We start from the raw sequence: 20785 nt of genomic DNA, 5'->3' as shown, positions 1-20785 counted from the left end.
TTGTTTTCTCCCTCCGGGCGGGTGGGGGAGGGCGAGCCGAGCGCCGAGGGGAGGAGAGGGGATCTGACGTCAGGCCGCGAGGTGCTTTCCAGCCGCGAGCTGTCAGGCCCGAGTGTCAGGCCCGGCAGGTACGCGGCGCGCTCCCCCGGCGACCCCCGGCCCCTGCCGGGACGCCCGGGACCGAGCCCGAGGCCGCGTGGACTGAAAAGCCGCCGGGGGAGAGTCAGTGCGGGGCGCCGGAGTTGGGGGGGCGGCGGATGGGGCCGGGGGGGCGCGCGGACAACTTGGAAAGTTTCTTTCTCTCGGCCGGGCGGGGGAGGGGGCGTCGTCCTAGCGCGTGCGATGGTGGGTGTGTGAGCCCGGGTGTGTGTGTGTGTGTGAGTCCCGACTGCGGAGCGCTGGCGGGGGCCGGGGGGGCGCGGCTCCCCCGCCCTTCCCCCCTCCCGGAGGAAGTTCGCTCGGGGCTCCTTGGTGGCGGGGGGGACCCAGCTCCCGAGGATCCCACCCCGGGAGAGGGCCGCCCCTGCCCCGGGGCCGGGGCTGAGCGCGCGGGGGGCGGGTTTGTTTGGTTTCAAAAGTGCACGTTGCTAACCGCCGGGCGCCCCCCCCGGCCCCCGCCGCGGCCGAGCCGGGGAGGGGCCCCCCGAGAGTGACAGCTGCGGGTGGGGGCAGCGGGAAGGTCTCGGAGCTGTGGGGGGGCCGGGGAGCCCGCGCGAGTTCCCTTTTCCTTTGGAACAAAGGAAAGTCTGTCTCTGAGGCATCTGTCACTCCCGGGCGGGCCAAGGGAGCGGGGCGCGTGGGGCCGGCGACCCGAAGAAAGTTTGTGCGCGCCGGGTCCTTCGGGCAGGCCGAGTCGGAGCCGAGCCTCCCTCGGCGGGGGGAAGCGCGCCGTCTCCGGGGCAGGGGGCGGCCAACATGGAGTCTGGGCGCAGGGCTGGTGGGGGGGGCGGTGCGGAGGTGGGAGCCCAGCCCCCTCCCCTCCCCCTCCGGGCCGAGTTCGTAGCACAAAGCCGAGCGCGCAGGCTCGGCCGGCCCCGCGCCCCGAAGAGTCGGCCAGCGCCGAGCGGCGGGGGAAGGGGGGTGGGAACCAAACTTTTTCCTGCCCCGGGACAGACACGTGAGTTTTCTTTCTTCCCGAGCCCCCGCCCCGCGGGGGTGGCGGACCCGCCGGGGAGCCGAAGCGCCTAGTGTGACGCAGGGTGGGTGGGGGCGAGGGGTGCCGGCGCCCCGAGCGCAGGCCGATTCCCCCGCCGCCCCGGGAGCCATGTGCTCCGACTCGGGTCTGGGCCGCGGGGGAGGCTGCGCGCTTTGTGTGAACTGCTGGGAACGCCGCGCGAGGGCTCGGCCCGGGCGAGTGTCGGCCGAGCAGCGGGGAGTTGTCAAAAAGTTGGTGCGGGAGTGCTTGCAGGTCCGGCGTCGTGGAGTGGTGCCCCGGGTGTTGTGTTCAGAGGGTGCTACCGCAGGCCAGTGAGGGTAAGAACTGATCACTGGTGTGATGCGGTCGGGAGTTTTCCCAGTCTGAGAGTTCGTGGGTGGGTGAGTCGTTTGGAGTTCTTGGGTGGGCGTATATCCAGGAACTGGTTGCGTGGTACCAGTTGTTCGTGCTGGAGGTGGGATTTGTAAACTGTGTGTCTGCTGGATTTGTTGGTGGAAATCGTGGGGGGTTCAAGGGGCTGAGCGATGGGTTGGTGCCAGTTATCGGAGTGCTGTTAAGAGTTGCCTGGTGTGAGGCTGGGTGGGAGTGTGGGGTGTGTATGTGGCGAACCTTCCGGCTTGGGGTTTGTGAACGGTGTCTGCTGTATTTGTCGGTGTATATCGTGGCTGGGGCGCAGACACTGCGGTGGGGAAGTCTGTGCAGGGTCATCTCCGCAGGCCACCCACTGGAACCCTGCAGACTGGGATTTGACTGGCAGCCAGGGTGGAATTTGTGCAGATCACCTCGGGTAAACTCGCAGCCTGCCAGGGCTGCATCCTTGCCTGAGCTCAGGTCCTGACTGCCCTGGCCAGCTAAACCTCAGAAACCTGACCTCAGAAAGCAGCCTGCTGTTGCTGCTTTCTGCGGAGTGGCATCTCTCACCAGTGCCTGTCTCACCTCCAGGTGGCCTGGCTGGGAGAGTAGACCCTTCCCTCGAAAGCCTGGCCTAGCCAGCCCAGATATCTGGGCTCTGGCCCAAGTCGAGGAAACAAAACCTGGGAGATGCCAGAGTCTGCTGGCCCAGACTGCGAGGGAGCTGTTAAAAGGCTGAGGAGGGAGGAGCCTTGAGATTCTGGCATCAGCTTGTCCTGGAACTTTTGGTTTTAAAAATGTTCTCCTTTGGTTTTGCAAAGGAGAACTTTGGGGGGTCAGGGGAGGGGGGAGGATGAGCAACTGAGTTGGGAGTGTCTAGGGAAACACCTTCCTTCAATTGACAGATGACTAGGAAGCGCATGCCCAGAGAGGGAAGGTTGCTTGCCACAGGTCACACAGCCAAGCTGGAGGAACCAGAGCCCAGCCTTTGCTCATTTTTCTGGATTTTTGAGGCACTGATTTCTAGGACCAGAACAAGGGCTAAATGACAAAGGAGAATGTGAGAGAAAACCAGTAGGGATAATTCAACATATCTGCAGGGTATACAGTAGGTACACAGTAAGTGTTTCTTGGATTGCTATAGGAGTGTGGAGATTGATAGGGTTTCCAGACTCCACAATGGGTCTTGGGAGACCTGGGAAGCAAGAAGGCATGGGGGCAGGGCAAGCTATCAGGGTCCAAACCGTGCTTCCATACCATATCCTGGAAGTCAGATTTTTTTTTTCCCCGTAACAACTTTATTGAGGTATAATTCACATACCATACAGCTTACACTTTTATTTTTTTGGTTGTGCTAGGTCTTCCTTGCTGCACATAGGCTTTCTCTAGTTGTCTTGGATGGTGGAGGTGGGGCTCCTTTTGTTGTGATGCGAGGGCCTCTCATTGTGGTGCCTTCTCTTGTTGTGGAGCATGGGCTTAGTAGTTGTGTACGGATTTAGTTATTAACTCTTTGGCATGTGGGATCTTCCCTGACCAGGGATCAAACTTGTTTCCCCAGCATTGGCAAGTGGATTCTTATCCACTGTACCACCAGGGAAGTTCCCAGCTTACACATTTAAAGCAAATAAATCAATGATTTTATCACCTGGAAAAGAAACTTTGTACCCTTTAGTGATCACTCTTCTATCCCCTTCCAGCCCATTCTGAACATTTCATAAAAATGGAATCATACAGTATGTGTTTTTTGTGACTGGGTTCTTTTACTTAGCATAATATTTGCAATTTCACGCATACTGTAGCCTGTATTGAGACTTCCTTTTTACGGCTCAGTAATACTCTCCTGTATTGTGGATAGACCACATTTCATTTATCCATACATCTGTTGGAGGACACTTGGGTTGCTTCCCCCTTTGACTATTATAAATAATGTTACTATTAATGAGTAATGTACAAGGTTTTGTGTGGACATGGGTTTTCACTTATCTTCATAACCAGCTATCTTAGGTGTGAAATTACTGGTACATGGTAACTGTTTAACAGCCATAGTATCTTGGATGACTTTCTGAATCTCTCCGGGCCTTCGTTTTTCTAATCTAAAAATGACGATAATATTAGTGTCTCCCTCACAAGGGCATGTGTGAGGACTGAATGAGATAACAAATGTGAAGTGCTCGGTACAGAGCACAGAAAACAGGCCTCAGTGGTAGTTATAATTACTGTCTGGTTCTATTTATTAACGATCTGCTATTTGTTTCAATAGTTTTCTCTGGCCTGATGAACTGGAGGCATTTTGGGCTCTTCCTTCTACCTTGCCCAGGCTTTAGTGTGGCCTGAGACTGAAGTTTCGATTACCCCATTTCTGGCGTCTCAGGCTCTAATGACGTGCTGAGAAAAGGGTCACGGGCAGCGCATGGTAATAATGTCCCCATTCCCTTTGTCACCTGTTTCAGGCTTGCCTGAGGTCTCACCTTGCCCCTAGACACCATGTCAGACAGTGACCTGGGCGAGGAGGAAGGCCTCCTCTCCCTGGCAGGCAAGAGGAAGCGCAGAGGGAACCTGCCCAAGGAGTCGGTGAAGATCCTCCGGGACTGGCTGTACCTGCACCGCTACAACGCCTACCCCTCAGAGCAGGAGAAGCTGAGCCTTTCTGGACAGACCAACCTGTCGGTGCTGCAGGTAAGCAGGGGGTCGCAGGAGACTCGGGTTCTGGTCCCACCCCGGGCCTGTCACTGACTCAGCTGTGTGGCCTTGGGCTGGTCACCTCCCCTCCCTGGGCCTCAGTTTCTTCTTGGGTCAGGTGAGAATAGCCAGCCTCTCTGCCTCACAGGAAGACAACTGCATGAAGACTTCACAGCTAGATTTCAGATTCTGGAGCGTTCTGAAGAGGCAGGGAATTAATGTCTGGGTGTCATCATCAATGCAGGAGGCCAAGAGAAGGTGAAAAGGCAGTGAGTGTCTGGGCTTTGGCCTCCAGCCCCAGACTGGTGCTTGGATGGCAGTTTGGTTTCCAGGGGCAGCTGGTGATCTGCAGACTGGTTATAAAGGAGTTGGAATCACAGTGAAGGAAAGGGCAGAAGGGAGAGGTTCTGGGGTCAAAACCCCATTCTGCCATTCAGGAGTTGTGAACCACACTTTGATTTCCCGTCTGTAAAGTGGGGTTAGACTGCCTGACTGAACTGTTGTGAGGAAGAGATTCAGAACTGGATGTGAAAGTACACCACAGACAGAAGACACTCAAAGGAGCCTGTTATCCACTTTTGGTCAGAGTGAGGGGAATTAGCTACTTTGAATTGTCTCTGTTGCTGACCTGCAGGTGTGTTTGTTCTGTTTTCATGATGCTCAGGTAAGACAGCTGACCCAGAGCTGGCCCCCAGCCTAGCAAAGGCCTACCTCTACTCCTGCTGCCTCCCCTTCCACTTCTGTTCTTTCCTGGCCCATTACTCCAGGAAATAGAGTGGCCCTACCTCTTCTTTCCCTTACCCGACTCCGAACCTCCCACATCTTCCAGCTGTTTTCCCTCTTCTACAAAGCCTCATGGTGAGTATTCAGCCCTCTGAATTCCTGTCACCTGACTTTATACCTGCTGGGCAGTGGTTAATCGGAGTCTGTCTATGAGAAGGGCTCTAGAGTTACAGACCCTGACTCAGATCCCATCTTCTCCACAAGAGGAAGCCTGGACCTTCGCCAAGTCACTGCCTTCTCTCTGAGCTTCGTGTTTCCTCATCTGAGAAAGGGAGATGTTGGTAGCACTATGATAATAGGTCAGGGAGCGAGACCGAGAGGAATTCACGGCTTACTGGGAGGTGTTTGGCAAGGGCAGCCACTTCTGCTCTCCCTCGCATCCTTTCCTAGATCACAGGTCTTGCCTAGCAATTCCTCAGTGTACCGACAAGCACTGTATGCTGGGCAGAGCTGGGACCCCGGAGAGGATCCAGACACAGGCCTACCCTGGGCAGTGTCCAGTCTGGGATGGGACAGCTGGGGAAGACCTGGTCACTGATGTTTGGGAGAAGTGGTCGCCGCTGGGACAGATGGCAGCAGAGACGAGGGCAGGGCTTCTGAGCAGGCCTGGAGCCTCAGAAGGCCTCCCAGAAGAGGTGGACTTTAACTCACAGGATATAGAACAGCACAGGCCAAAGACAGGCGCCTAAGAGCCAGGATTACCTAGGTAGCCTCTTGCCAGTCTTCTGCCCGCAGCCTCGTTCGTCCTGTCTCTCGGGCCCTTGAACTCTCCAGCCTCCGGGTCATCTCCCTTGGTTTCTTTTTGACCTCTCTTGAGCCTGGCTTACTTTGGTGAAGCATTTTCTCGTGAACTCATGCTCTGACTTCCCCAGCCTAGGGTAGAGGCCACTGCTTTGTATTCCAGTATGCCTCTACCTGTGCTGCTAAACCACCTGTCACACTTTATTGAAATTGCTTTTTATCAGGGACACTATTTCTCAAGCCTGAATAACGTACTAACTTCTCTTAAAAAAAATATTTCTCATGGATTTGCCTACCTCACAGTGTTGACTTGAATAATTTTTATCACATTCTTTAAGCATGTACAAACATAAAACTGGGTTTTAAAGAAAAAAAACTTCTTGCTTTTGCTCTTAGACACAACTGCAAAATAACCAGTTTTCCAAGGTAAAGAAACGTAAAAGGAATGAGATTCCATCCAACTGCATTAATATCAAATGGTGGATGGTGTGTTGTCGGCTGCACTAGGATGAGTAGGGAGACAGAGGCACTGCCTGGCTCCAGAGTTGAGCAAACCTGGGCGGCCAGAGGCCATGGCACTGCTGCTGCTGCTAAGTCACTTCAGTCGTGTCCGACTCTGTGTGACTCCATAGACGGCAGCCCATCAGGCTCCCCCGTCCCTGGGAGTCTCCAGGCAAGAACACTGGAGTGGGTTGCCATTTCCTTCTCCAGTGTGTGAAAGTGAAAAGGGAAAGTGAAGTCGCTCAGTCATGTCTGACTCGTAGCGACCCCATGGACTGCAGCCTAGCAGGCTCCTCCGTCCATGGGATTTTCTAGGCAAGAGTACTGGAGTGGCTTGCCATTGAAGCATAAGACCAAATCGTTCTTGGGCAGAACTTGTGGGCCCCTCAGATGCCTGCGTTACAGAAACGCAGGGCTGGGACAGGATTAGCTGCTGCAGACGGGAGGCTTCTGCAGAAGGGCCGGCTGGATCTCGGCATCGCCTGGTAGGAGGAGGGGTTGCACTAGGGTCACGCTGAGACTAGGAGCGGTCTGGACCGTGTGGCGCTCTTTGTTTAATATTTGTTTGTTTGACCGCCTCGGGTCTCGGTTGTAACGCGAGTACTCAGTGGTTGTGGTGCTTGGGCTTAGTTGCCTTGAAGCACGTGGGATCTTAGTTACCCGATCAGGATCGAACCTGCGTCCCTGGTACTGCAGGGCGGACTCCCAACCTCTGGGCCAGCAGGGAAGTCCCCAGACTGGTGTTCTGGATGAAAACTGTACTGTGAATTCCAAGCAGTGCCAGCCGTACACCCCTGCTTGAAGGTCTCTCCGGCACCCCAGATGTCCTGACTGATAACACGTAATTTCTCCAAGCTGGATCCTTCCTTCTCTAAGGAGTTCCCGTTTATAGCCCTTTCTCAGCTCGTTTGGTCTCACCAATTCCTATACATTTGCTGTTGTTTAGTTGCTCAATCATGTCTGACTTTTTGTGACCCCACAGACTATAGCCCACCAGGCTCCTCTGTCCATGGAATTTCCCAGGCCAGGATACCAGAGTGGATTGCCATCTCCTTCTCCAGGGGCTCTTCCTGACCCAGGGATTGAACTGGCGTCTCCTGCGCTGGCAAGTGGATTCTTTACCACTGGAGCCACCAGGGAAGCCAGTATTTCAGGAATATGGCTTCTCCTACCCTGATTCAACCTGGGTCACCTGCCACTCCTCTACTTAGAACCCTTCAGTGGCTGCTGTACCAATCTGCATAGCAGGCCTCATCCCTGGCCTCCCATGTTCCTGTTGCCCTGATAGATAGCCAGACCCCTTTGTTCCCACCCCTGACCAAGGAGGCTCCTGAGCCCTAGAGGGGCTCTGTGCTCCCACAGCACCAGGACTGGTCAGCATTTGGACCTGACTGATGGCCTTTTAAAAGATGGATTGGTTTATTTGACTTTGACTGGTCTTGGTTGCTCCGTGTGGAATTTAGTTCCCTGACCAGGGATTGAACCCAGGCCCCCTGCATTGGGAGTTCGGAGTCTTAGTCTCTGGTGCTGTGCTTAGTCACTCAGTCCTGTCCGACTCTGCCTGCCAGGCTCCTGTGTCAATGGGGATTCTCCAGGCAAGAATACTGGAGTGGACTGCCATTCCCTTCTCCAGGGGATCTTCCCAACCCAGATATTGAACCCAGGTCTCCGCATTACAGGTGGATTCTTTACCCTTTGAGCCACCAGGGAAGCCCTGAGTGATTTTTAGAACTCTAGAAGCCTCGTCTTATTTATCATACATCCTAAGTGTTAGCTTAATGCCAGGTATCAGGTAGGTGCTCAGTAAATAATTCTTGAAGTGACAAAGCGAAGATTAAACTGTTGGAAATGTCAACAGTGAGGACTTCAGAAGTACGGAAATGCAGTGGCTCCTCAACCTGGAAAAGTTGGTGTAAGCCAGTCCCTGGAGGCATCTCTTTTTCCTGTATTTAATTTTTAAAATTTACATTATTTATTAAGAACATTTGCAAATAACCACAAAAGTAAGAGAATATTGTAAATACACCCCTGGCATCCATCACCTGGCTCCAACCAGCATCAACATTTTGCCAAGCTTGTTCAGTCTCTCCCCGGGGACGTCCCTTTTGATTGTCTCCTTTAACTGGCCCAGGAGCAATCTCATTAGCAAGTCAATGAGTCATTTAACTAACTGGTTTGCTGGTACTTGCCCCCAGGCTAGGCAGTTGCGAGGGTAAAAGCAAAAAGTCATTTGTGAAGGATTTTCACAGGTCCCAGTGACACCCTCTAAGCCCACTGTGTTGCTGTGCTTTCTAACTGTTCTAAGGGGCTTCCTGTTGGGGAGGGAAGGTAAGCGTGGCAGGGAGGGGTGGGCCCATTTCCCTCCACCATGTGGAGTATTGATGGGAGGTGCGCTCTGTGCCAGACCTGATGCTGTGTCCTGGAAACACCACGGTAGAACAGGCACTGTCCCCCCACCACCTTGCCCCCCAGGGGGAGGGAAGGCATTATTCAAAGGACTAAGGATTCACTGTAGTTAATTACCAGTGGGGTGTCAGCTGAACTGCCCTGGTAGGCAAGGCTTCTCTCAGGAAGCTGAATCTGAGTGGAATCCTGACAGACTTGAAGGATCGAGGAGGTGGGGTCAGTAGTCCCTCTGGTACTTGTCCTAGGCCAGAGAGGATCTGAAACTGTAGTGACCTGCTGCGTGGCCAGGGGGTGGCCTGGCCCTGCCCTGGCATGCATAGGCATGACGCTGTGAACTGCAGCCTGCCAGCATCCTCTATGGGATTTCCCAGGCAAGAATACTGGAGTGGGTTGCCATGCCCTCCTCCAGGGGATTTTCCTGACTCAGGGATCGAACCTGTGTCTCTTAAATCTCCTGCACTGGCAGGCGAATTCTTTACCATTCGAAGCTGCTCTGTTTATTCCAAAGGCTCCAAAGCTAGGCTCCCTGCTTCTTCCTGCAGATAACTACTGTCTCCCCACCTTAAGGCTTTTCATCTGTGTGTTTTGTTTTGTTTTCTGAGCTTTTGTATAAAGCTTTTTTGCTTAAATACAGGGTTTGGCCCACTAGGACAAGTTAAACCAATGGGCTAAACCTTTGGTTCTTAAGCTTGGATGGCAGAATTCTGGAAAGTTTGTTTAAAAATACACATTCCTGATTCCACCCTCCCCTATCCCCTATCTATAAAGCAGAATATATAGTTTTAAATATCACCCTTAAGGTCATCTAACACAGCCAGCTACCTTTAGGAGCACCCAGACAGGAATGGTCACGACTCAGGTGGAGGGACCGGATGTTTGGGAAAGGTCTCTCTGTGCCCTCATTCTTTCCCCTCTTTTTGCTTCTGTCTTTCACAGTTAAAAAGACTTAACAAAAATTAAAGCACTCCTGGGACTTCCCTGGTGGTCCAGTGGTTAAGACTCTACGCTTCCAATGAAGGAGACCTGGGTTTGATCCCTGACTGGGGAACTAAGACCCCACGTGGTACATGACAGCCGAAAAAAAAGGGCGCTCACGTGGTGCCCCTCCCACTCCCATTTGCCTCAGTGATGCCTTCTGTGCCCTTCATCTGGGCCACTGATTAAAAAAACTACTGACAGGGCAGCAGCCTTTCAGGCAGAGCCCTGCTTTATGGTAGGGACAGTCTTCAGGCACCCAGGCTGTGTTTTGCCATATTAATCATAGAATTCACCTTGGCATTCTCCTACCCACTCCTCAAGGACCTTGAGCTGGGGCAGGTCACGTGCTTTTTTTTCCCCTGATTTAAGCTTGGGTTGAGCAGCCAGAGGGAGCTGCAAAAAATCCACACAGCCTGTTATCACGGCTGGCATGGTGGTACATTGAGGCCTTGGGCCCTTCCCCCACCTCCCTCAGCTGTGCATTTGTATCGGATGAGAAGACAAAACAGACAGTAAGGAGGCTGCCAAGTTTTCCGCAGGCCAGGGTGAGCTTGGGGAGGCGGGGTGTTCTTACGCTGTTCGCATCTCAGAAGCCAAAATGGGAGGTGCAGCTAGAGGTTAGGTGCCCACGCATCTGCTGGTAAAGCCAGGCTCCCCTCCACACGACTGTGATCAAAACAGAAACACTGGTCCCTTGCTCCTCAACCCTGGTCACGATTCTGCTATATCCTGATAAGGGGGAGAGGTGCGGTGCTCTCCTGGGACACAGGTAGATGGGGAGGCAGCTGGAGACAGAGATGGTGTTAGCGTCCAGAGTCGCCCTTCCCTCAAAGGAACAGAGGACACTTACGATAATGCAAGACCTACAGTGAGGTTTATTTCCAGCTAGCTGGGGTCCAAGTGTCCGCCCGATGCAGCAGGTTTCAACAAGGACCCCGGGCACTCAGAGCCAAGGGGTTATATAGCATTTTTAAATCATGATATTTCTAAATTACCTAACTCACAGGAATTTTTTCATTACACACACACACAGCTGTGCCTCTCTCTCTCCTGGGGTCTTAAGGAGATAAGTTCATCAGACCTGTTTACCTAATTTTCAGTGTCGAAGCCGCCCACATCCTTGGTGTTTAAGATTAACTTGCCTTCCTGATACTTAAGATTAACTTGTCTCCCAGGTTTTATCTAGTTCTTCCTCCCTCAAGTCACATACTCAGTAAAAATGGTTTTTCTGGCCTCTAAGATGGCTGTTCTTATGCTAACCCATTCTTACAATGGAAGCCTCTGAGCAAGGAGGAAGGGCCTTGGGCTGTCTTCAGTTTTTCGCCTGATTGTTGCCTGGAACCAGGCTATTGGGACCACATCCCAGCCTTTGCACTTGTTACTGAATCTCTCTGATCGGGGCTCTGTTTCTTCCAACAGCTGAAATAAAATGGAACTCACCACAGAAGCTGTCTCATAAACTTGTTTAGTCACTAAGTCGTGTCCTGATTCTTTTGTGACCTCATGGACTGTAGCCCCACCAGGCTCCTCTGTCCGTGAGATTTCTCAGGCAAGAACACTGGAGTGGGTTGCTGTTTTCTTCTCCAAGAGACCTTCCCACCCCTGGGATCGAACCTGCGTCTCCTGCATTGCTGGCAGGTTCTTACCGCTGAGCCACCAGGTAGAAGATTAAATGAGTTAGTTTGATGGGAGATGTTCAGAACAGCAGTGCAGTCGTGTGGAGGGGAGCCTGGCTTCACCAGCAGATGGGTAGGCACCTAGCCTCTAGCTGCAACTCTCATTTTGGCTTCTAATTCTGAGAAGCGAACAGCATAAGAAGAGCCCCCTCCCCAAGCTTACCCTCGCCTGTGGAAAACTTGGCAGCCTCCTTACTGTCTGTTTTGTCTTGTTAAACAAGTGTCTGCTTTTAGGATTATGATGATGACTTTCAGCTCTCCGTTTTGTTCCTCTATTCAGTAAGACATAGCAAATGAGAATGAGAAGAACAGGAGGGCCCCTAAAGCCAAAAGACCTGGATTTGAACCCCAGCTCTGTACTTGGAGGCGGTGTGACTTGGGGCAGATTCTTTCATCTCTGAGTTCCCTCTCTAGAACTTTGGGGATGCTGCTTACTACGGTCCCGGCTTGCTTGCAGATTAAACATATCACAAGTAAGATGGTTGGCATGGTACCTCATATCAAAGTCCTTACTTCCTTTGTCCTCTTAGCCTCTTCAGTCTGTCTGCTCCCTCAGGGCTCTCCTGCCACTGCAGCCAAGACTGGAGTGAGCAGCTCGGCCCCTGTCAGCTGATGGCCGTTGTCATGTGTGTGCTCGCTTGTACTGAGGGGACCAGAGAAGTAAGGCGGAGTAAATGAGAACCGCAGAGGCAGGGTCCTTCTAGGCCGGAATGGAGAGGGAGAGAAGCCGTGAGAAGGCTTTGGCTCTGCCTTGCCCAGGAGCATTCCCCGCCTGACAGGACCTGGAGTCCAGTGCCGTCCTTGGGTCACCTGTAGAGCAAGTGTGGCTGCAGGCTGCTGGGCAAGGAGCCATGCCAACTCCAGGCACCAGCTCTGGTCATAGGTGGCTATCCCTTTGAGTAGTGGTACTCAAGGCCTTGCCAAGATATGAGCCGAGAAAGGTGATAGGCAGGGGTAGAAATTGGTACAGGAGCCCTGAGGAGACTGGGCCTTTGGGCCATTCACCTGTAAGAGAAACGTTAGACATTTTTGCAGCCCACACAGATCTCAGCACAAGGCAGGTGTCGGGGGGTCCTGCCTTTTCCTCCCTCTAAAGCCGCTGCTACATGCTCTGTAAGTTATCTGTTTATAAACTAGGAGGAGAGAAAAGACAAGACCAGGAGAAGACTTAAATTGAAGAAAGTAAGGAAAACCATTAGACCATTCAGGTATGACCTAAATCAAATCCCTTACTATTATACAGTGGAAGTAACAAATAGATTCCAGGGATAAGATCTGATAGAGTGCCTGAAGACCTATGGACAGAGGTTCATGGCATCGTACAGGAGGCAGTGATCAAGGCCATCCCCAAGAAAAACAAATGCAAAAAGGCAAAATGGTTGACTGAAGAGGCCTTACAAAAGGCTGAGAAAAGACGCTAAAGGCAAAGGAGAAAAGGAAAGATATACCCATTTGAATGCAGAGTTCCAAAGAATAGCAAGGAGAGATAAGAAAACCTTCCTAAATGTTCAGTGCAAAGAAATAGAAGAAAACAATAGAATGGCAAAGACTAGAGATCTCTTAAAGAAAATTAGAGATACCAAGGGAACATTTCATGCAAAGATGGGCACAATAAAGGACAGAAATGGTATGGACCTAACAGAAGCAGAAGATATTAAGAAGAGGTGGCAAGAATACCCAGAGGAACTGTACAAAAAAGACCTTAATGATCCAGATAACCATGATGGTATGATCACTCACCGGAGCCAGACATCCTGGAATGCAAAGTCCAGTGGGCCTTAGGAAGCATCACGATGAACAAAGCTAGTGAAGGTGATGGAATTCCAGTTGAGCTATTTCAAATTCTAAAAGATGATGCTGTTAGAGTGCTGTACTCAACATGCCAGCAAATTTGAAAAACTCAGCAGTGGCCACAGGACTGAAAAAGTTCAGTTTTCATTCCAATCCCAAAGAAGGGCAATGCAAAAGAATGTTCAAACTATTGCACAATTGCACTCATCTCACACACTAGCAAAGTAACGCTCAAAAGTCTCCAAGCCAGGCTTCAGCAGTACGTGAACCGTGAACTTCCAGATGTTCAGGCTGGGTTTAGAAAAGGCAGAGGAACCAGAGATCAAATTGCCAACATCCACTGGATTGTAGAAAAAGCAAGAGAATTCAGAAAAACATCTACTTCTGCCTTATTGATTATGCCAAATCCTTTGTGTAGATCACAACAAACTGGAAAATTCTGAGAGAAATGGGAATACCAGACCACCTGACCTGCTTCCTGAGAAATCAGTATGCTGGTCAAGAAGCAACAGTTAGAACTGGACATGGAACAACAGGCTGGTTTCAAATCGGGGGAAGGAGTACGTCAAGGCTGTATATTGTCACCCCGCTTATTTAACTTATATGCAGAGTACATCATGAGAAACGCTGGGCTAGATTAAGCACAAGCTGGAATCAGGATTGCTGGGAGAAATATCAATAACCTGAGATACATAGATGATACCACCCTTATGGCAGAAAGTGAAGAGGAACTAAACAGCCTCTTGAGGAAAGTGAAAGAGGAAAGTGAAAAAGTGGACTTAAAACTCAACATTCAGAAAACTAAGATCATGGCATCCGGTCCCATCACTTCATGGCAAATAGATGGGGAAATAATGGAAACAGTGATAGACTTTCTTTTCTTGGGCTCCAAAATCATTGCAGATGGTGACTGCAGCCATGAAATTAAGATGCTCGCTCCTTGGAAGAAAAGCTATAACCAACCTAGACAGCATATTAAAAAGCCAGAGACGTTACTTTGCCAGCAAAGGTCTATCTAGTCAAAGCTATGGTTCTTCTAGTAGTCATGTATGGATGTGAGAGTTGAGCTATAAAGAAAGCTGAGCGCCGAAGAATTGATGCTTTTGAACTGTGGTGTTGGAGAAGACTTGAGAGTCCTTTGAACTGTAAGGAGATCCAGCCAGTCAATCCTAAAGGAAATCAGTCCTGAATATTCATTGGAAGGAGTGATGCTAAAGCTGAAACTCCAACACTTTGGCCACCTGATGCAAAGAGCTGACTCATTTGAAAGGACCCTGATACTGGGAAAGATTGAGGGCAGGAGAAGGGGACGACAGAGGATGAGATGGTTGGATGGCATCACCGATTCAATGGACATGAGTTTGAGTAAACTCTGGGAGTTGGTGATGGACGGGGAAGCCTGGTGTGCTGCAGTCCGTGGGTCACGAAAAGTCAGACATGACTGGGCAACGGAACTGAACTGAGGAGAAGAACTGACTGGAAACTAGGTCAGGCCACTCACGGTGTAGGCTGCTCTGGTGGTTAACCATGGTGCTCTGGCCTCGTGGGGTCAGCCCTGCCTGCTTCTGTCTGTTCCTTACACCAAACCCTTTCCTGCCTCTCAGGGCCTTGACGCTTGCTGTTCCCTCTGTCTGGAACATTCTTCCCTCAGCTTTCTGTATGGCCAGGTTTCAGCCTTCCCATACCTCCACAGAAGTCTCTCTCATCTTTATATGCTACCTTTTTATTCCTATCTGTTTGCTTCCTGGCACTTCTTGGCAGCGATGGTGATGTTTGTTCACTGCCAGTCTCCACAACCAGAGGACTTTAAGCTCCAGGGGACAGAGAGTGTATCTGTTTAATTCACAGAAGCATCCCCAGCACCAAGAACTGGCCTGGCTCACTGTAAGCACTCTGTAAATACTGAGTGAGCACGAAGTCCTGAAAGGGAGGGCAACAGGAAGGTGAGAAGTTGTAACTTGACCATAGCAGTGAATAAAATAAGCTGGGCTTTGGGACTCTGATATCCTGAGAGAAAGATGCCAGAGTGTAGTGGTGGTGGTTCCTCCAGATCCAAAGGGCCAGGCTTGGGGAGCCCTGGCTGGAGGTGGACTCCTGCCTGACTTCTTCAGGCTCAGCTTTATGTATGTTCTTGAGTAGAATGGGAGTTGATCAAACACATAGGGCTGATAAAACTGTTAGCAAAAATTGTGTAGATGTATGACCCATAGGGTTGCCAAGAGTGGGATATGGTTGAAGTGATCTAGCACGCGTGCATGCACACACAGTGCCTAAATGGCTACTGCTGATGAACCCTTCTCAACAAAAACGCCTCGAAACATGCCTCGATGTGTGGGTGTGGACCACGCTACACCCCTGCTCTGTCACCAGCACGCTCCCACAGTCTGTTCATTCTCTCCAGTACTTTCGTGTGAGCAGGAAAGGGATTTGGCCTCTTTCCTCCGGCAGTAGCTGCCCCATTGGAGGGCAGGAGGGAGAAGGACATGGGAAAAATGATAAGGGGTTGTATTTACCTATTTAAGGGAAAACAGGTTTTGTATTTATGAGCTTTCACCAGCCATGCAGCTAAGGAACTGTTTCCTAGTCTAATCCATAGCTTTTAAAATAATGCCCAGGTGAGCTGTTACAGGACTGATGGTGTTACTCTGGGCTGTTAGGAGTAACTGCGAGGACGGGATATGTGAGGCTGGTGTTGTAGATGCCAGCAGTCATGCCATAATTAGGTGCCTTCTCCTCTCGGATGTGCAGAAACTGTTCACACTTCCTAAACATTATCTGCCCTCATGGTGTCATTCATTCAAGTATAAAAAAACTGTTAGGCCCTACAGCAGCTGTGGTCTTCCCTGGTGGCTCAGATGGTAAAGAATCAGTATGCAATACAGGAGACCTGGGTTTGATCCCTGAGTCAGGAAGATCCCCTGGAGGAGGGAATGGCTGCCCACTCCAGTATTCTTCCCTGGAGAATTTCATGGACAGAGAAGCCTGGCGGGCTACAGTCCGTGGGGTCGCAGAGTCAGATATGACGGACCAGCTAACACACTGCAGCAGCTATAGGTGAAGAGACGTGTATTGAAACCGTGTCCTCTGTCCAGCTCAATTTAACATCAGCCAAGACTTGTAAGAGTAGGCCTTCTCCAGGTAGAGAAGTGGGTGTTCCAGAAAGAACGAATGTGATGTGCAAAAAAGCATGGAGACTTTTTTTTTCTTTTTTAAGCACAGGGCCTCAACAAAGGCTGGTGAGCAATTTCACACTAACAATTATACAGGGGCTGGAAAGATAGGCCACGAACAGGGGAGGGGTTTAATACCCAGGCCCAGGAGTCTGGACTTGATCCTACAGGTGGTAGGAGACAAATGGCAGTTTTCTAGAACAAGAATAATAGTGTTGCATTTTACTTTACTTTTTAAAAAATATATTTTAGGTGCATCAGGTCTTGGTTGCAGTACACAAACCATCTTTGTTGTGGCACGTGGGCTCCAGAGTGCGTGGACTCTGTAGTTTGAGGTACATGAACTCTTTAGTTGAGGCACAGGCTCAGTAGTCGTGGCACGTGGGCTTAGTTGCCCAGCAGCATGTTGGATCTTAGTTCCCCGACCAGGGACTGAACCCATGTACCCTGCATTGAAAGGCAGATTCTTAACCACGGAACCACCAGGGAAGTTCTGGGATATTGCATTTTAGAAAGTGAGCGACAACCAGTGGCAAGGCTGAACTGGAGAACTGTGAAGCTGGGGACTATGAAAGAGTCCAAACAGATACAGGACTGGGTGCTGGACATGTCCTGGCTTTGCAGCTTAGCATTTCACAGTAAGAAACATCATGCCTTATGCACAGGCCCAAGAGGTTTGATCTAAATCACTTCGACAGGAATGGGGTCGAGGTTCATGGTAGCTTTTCCAGCAGCATGTAGGAAAAAGGATTTAAGTATGTTGGTCGAATGCACATTTAGCTGGAACCGCTGACCCTGGTTTTGCTTGGAAACAGTAACTTTTCTTCTACCTGAGAGTCCCATAGTGTCTCTGGCTCTTTCCCTGGCCTACAGCAAGACTGTTCTAGAATCTCAGGAGTGAATGAATCACCCTTGGTCCTATCCCCTCTTCTCTCATACATCCAGATCCAACTGGGCACCAGTTTCCCAAATAGATCAAACATTTGTCATCTTTTCATAATCTTTCTTAACCTAATTTGAACTACTGAAACCTTGCACTCTGCTTCTCTCTTCTCCACGTCACAAGTCACTTCTTTGCTTAAAACCTTTCTGCGGCTCCCCGTCACCCTTAGTATAAAGAATCAAGTCCCCACCATCAGAGGTAAGTAACCTCTGGTTTCCACTCTGAGTTCCATCCAGGCAGGATGGAGCCTTCTCTGAGCTGACGTCGCTGAGCTTTTCAGAGGTAATCCCTCCCAATTGAATGCTTTTCTCTCTGGCCTCCCACCTGACCTGCTGCTTATCCTCACATCTCAATTTGCGAGCCTTGTCCTCAGAGAACACTACCATGGGTCCTCGCAACCTGACCGGGTCTTCCCATTACCGTCTCCCACAGCACTGTCGTACTGTCCCTTCGTTGGCTGGATCACGGTTGCATTTTATTTTCATTTATATGATTTCTTTTTTAACTCTCCCCAACAAACATCTGTCTGAGGGCTGCAGTTGTACCTGAATTGTTTGCTGTGTTCCTGGAGCCTGGAACAGGGGCTTTGTAGCTGGTTTTGACTGAGGAGTCTGATCCCGGTCTCATTCTCATTCCAGATCTGTAACTGGTTCATCAACGCCCGGCGGCGGCTCCTCCCAGACATGCTTCGGAAGGATGGCAAAGACCCCAACCAGTACACCATTTCCCGCCGTGGGGGCAAAGCCTCTGATGTGGCCCTCCCCCGAGGCGGAAGCCCCTCCGTGCTGGCTGTGTCCGTACCGGCCCCCACCAACGTGCTGTCCTTGTCCATGTGCTCCATGCCTCTCCACTCGGGCCAGGGAGATAAGCCAGGAGCCGCCTTCCCACAAGGGGAGCTGGAGCCCCCCAAGCCCCTGGTGACCCCTGGTAGCACACTCACCCTGCTGACCAGGGCCGAAGCTGGAAGCCCCACGGGCGGACTCTTCAACACACCCCCGCCCACACCCCCGGAGCAGGACAAGGAGGACTTCAGTGGCTTCCAGCTGCTGGTGGAGGTGGCGCTCCAGAGGGCTGCAGAGATGGAGCTCCAGAAGCAGCAGAACCCGTCACCCCCCTTGCTGCGCACTCCCATTGCCTTAGTCCCTGAAAACCCCAAGTAGGCATCCGCCAGCAGGGGTGCTCAAGGTTCGAGCCCGCTGTCCTGGGTTTCCATTCTGGTTCCCCTTCCCACAGAGGGTTTTCTTTGGATCACTGCCAAACATCAGGATCATCTCCTCTGTCCAGAGGTCTTCAGCAGGAAGACACCAGCCGGTGTCACTGCACTGTGACGGGACCTCTCTGCTGACTCTGCCGTTTCTCTAGGCCTGCTCGGTGACGAGACCAAGACATGGGAGACAGGCGTGGTGCTGCTGCTGCTGCTGCTGCTTCAGAGAATCCCCAGGACACCTTTGTTCCAGCCTGCTTTCCTGGGCTGGGCACAGGAAACCAGCCTCGTTCAGACCTGTGCTGGGTCCAGGTTGCCCCTGACAGGGCCTCCTTTTGTTAAGCCAAGTGTGGACATTCCAGGTTCATAAGTGAACAAAAGAAAAGAGGTACTGATCAGATGTAACAGAACCGAGTCCAGCTGGATGTTTAGGTTTTCACCAAACTTTGTGTTTATTTTTCCCTCTTTGCTATGGTTTGCTTGAACAGGCGTAGTTAAACCCAGTGTGGGGAATGAGAGTGCATTGCCTGATGGAGCCTTATGAGCTGGGACTAGTTCACCACTGCAACTGGGGATTGTTTTCCAAGGAAGGAGTATTTTCGTTTGGGGGACCATCTAAATCTCTGCAAATTTCCAAATGGTTGTTTTGGTTTGGTTCCCCCCTCCCCCCCAAAAAATAGAAACACTTTTATGGGCTTTGGCTTTTCTGCGTCATGCGCAGAAGGGGATCAAGCCACACCAGAGAGGGTCCAACAGAGAATCCAACCAAACCTACGTGCAGAGCAGAGAAGGAGGATAAAAACAGAGGTGGTTTTGGTTTTTTGGTTTGTTTTTGTTTGTACTGTATGGTGGGGGTGGGGGTGGGGGAGGTAAGCTAGACTGAGGCAGTGGGGTGGTTTGTTATTTCCCTCTTTAATCCTTTATCCTTTATCCTTGAAAGCTTCACCCCGCGGCCTGAGTTTTGAATTCCTTCTAGGAACTTGGCTTAGTGGGGCCAGAATGTCAAAAAGTTCCCTGTAGCTCCTGCTTGGAGAGAAGTGAGCCATCTACTGGTCAGGAAGCCCTTAAGTGGGCAGCTTTTCCCATGATGGTGGCCGGAGACTGTTCCCGGAGGAAACGTGGGATGGTGCCCCCCTGCTGCCTGTGGACCTGCCTTGGCAGAGGCTGGGGCTGGAAGCCGGTTATGAAGGCTGGTCTCTGTGAGTGTCCTTTGTTGCACCTTTCTTTAAATCGGAGCTGCAGAACCCCCTGTCCTGAACTTCACAGTGAGAAAGATGTTAAGTCTTATTCGCCTTCCTTCCCCTTTCCCTTTTTTTTTTTTTTGGCTGTTTCATTGCTGATAGCATTCAACAGCAATATACCCCCATCTTCTAGTATATCCTAAGAAACACTAATCCTAGGTTATTAGCTGAAATATTTTTGTTATGAATAACATTGTTAGTGGGCCAAAAGACAGGTCAGGGTACTCAGCCTGTAGTTTGCTGAAGTTGTCAGGTTGGGCACAGGAGCACAGTTCCTGGGTGTTGGCTGACTGGGGTGGGCCTGGCCAGGAGAACGACAGCAATATATGTTCTGTCCTTCTGGGATGATTTCCTGAAGACTTCAGGGAGGCTCCCCAAATTCTGAGTGGCTTGGCCCACCCATTGCTGTAGGAATGAGGATTGGTTATTTAAGAGAGGGAGCTCTTTCTCTGTTAGCAGGCGAGTCTTCTAGGCTCTCTCTTCTGCCTCCTCTCCTCCGTGCCCTCTCCTTGCATGTCCCAGGGGGATCAGGGACCCTCACCCTCCTGAGACCCTGCTGGGGAAGAATGAACATGGCAGCTTCAGGGTTAGTGGAGGCTGCTGCTCGCCCGGCCTCTGCCACCCCACCCCGTGTCTGAGCCCAGGTCTGGCGTGACTGTTGCAACACTTGTAGCAGGGGACTCTGGAAGTGTGTTGTTGGGCTGGGGGTGGGGGGACCTTCCCTTCCCAAAGTGCACTGAGCAGTAGAGGGCGGAAAGGGGTGAGGGAGCCGTGCTGCTGAATTCTGGTTGGCATTCCCCCCTTGTACACAGTGGGGAAGCTGGGGGTGGGGCGGGCTCTGCTTGGTCTGGTTGTGAGAGAAGCCTGGAGGAGAAGCACAGTTATCCCGTTGAATTATCTGAGCAAAAAACTACTGTAAATAACTTGTTTTTGTCTTCTGTCAATAAAGTTGTCTTTTTGTTTTTGTCTTTGTTTTTCAAAGAAGAACGGTGATTGACTCTGACCCTGGGCTCAGCCTGAGAGGGGAGAGTGGCCGAGTTCTTACTCCACCTGAGCTCTTCCGCCCTCGCTTACAAGTGTCGTGTACTCTGTGTTTGTTTCCTCGGCCCCAACTGCACTCCGCATCCTCTTTCTAATTACTTCTTTATTTTGGGTTGTGCTGGGT

General features: G+C 51.3%; 1 protein-coding gene across 4 annotated transcripts; it reads left to right on the top strand.

The window, feature by feature from the left end:
- The first annotated feature begins 15 nt into the window (after positions 1-15).
- On the top strand, positions 16-20551 carry TGIF2 (TGFB induced factor homeobox 2). 4 transcript variants are annotated; one of them, XM_055436855.2, is made up of 3 exons: positions 16-128; positions 3958-4183; positions 17814-20551. In XM_055436855.2, exons 2-3 carry the CDS (start codon positions 3992-3994, stop codon positions 18333-18335), a joined length of 714 nt encoding a protein of 237 aa, XP_055292830.1. In that variant the 5' UTR covers positions 16-128; positions 3958-3991; the 3' UTR covers positions 18336-20551. The 4 variants fall into 4 exon arrangements, with proteins under 4 accessions (XP_055292830.1, XP_055292850.1, XP_055292820.1 ...); XM_055436875.2 differs by having other exon boundaries at positions 108-222; XM_055436845.2 differs by lacking the exon at positions 16-128 and adding an exon at positions 546-1117.
- The last annotated feature ends 234 nt before the right edge of the window (positions 20552-20785 follow it).

This window comes from Moschus berezovskii, chromosome 15, assembly GCF_049115385.1.
Source record: "Moschus berezovskii isolate FMDL1 chromosome 15, NW_MosBer_1.0, whole genome shotgun sequence".
Taxonomy (NCBI): Eukaryota; Metazoa; Chordata; class Mammalia; order Artiodactyla; family Moschidae; genus Moschus; species Moschus berezovskii.
Note: the sequence above shows the minus strand (reverse complement) of the source record. Positions and strands in the feature narration are given on the sequence as shown.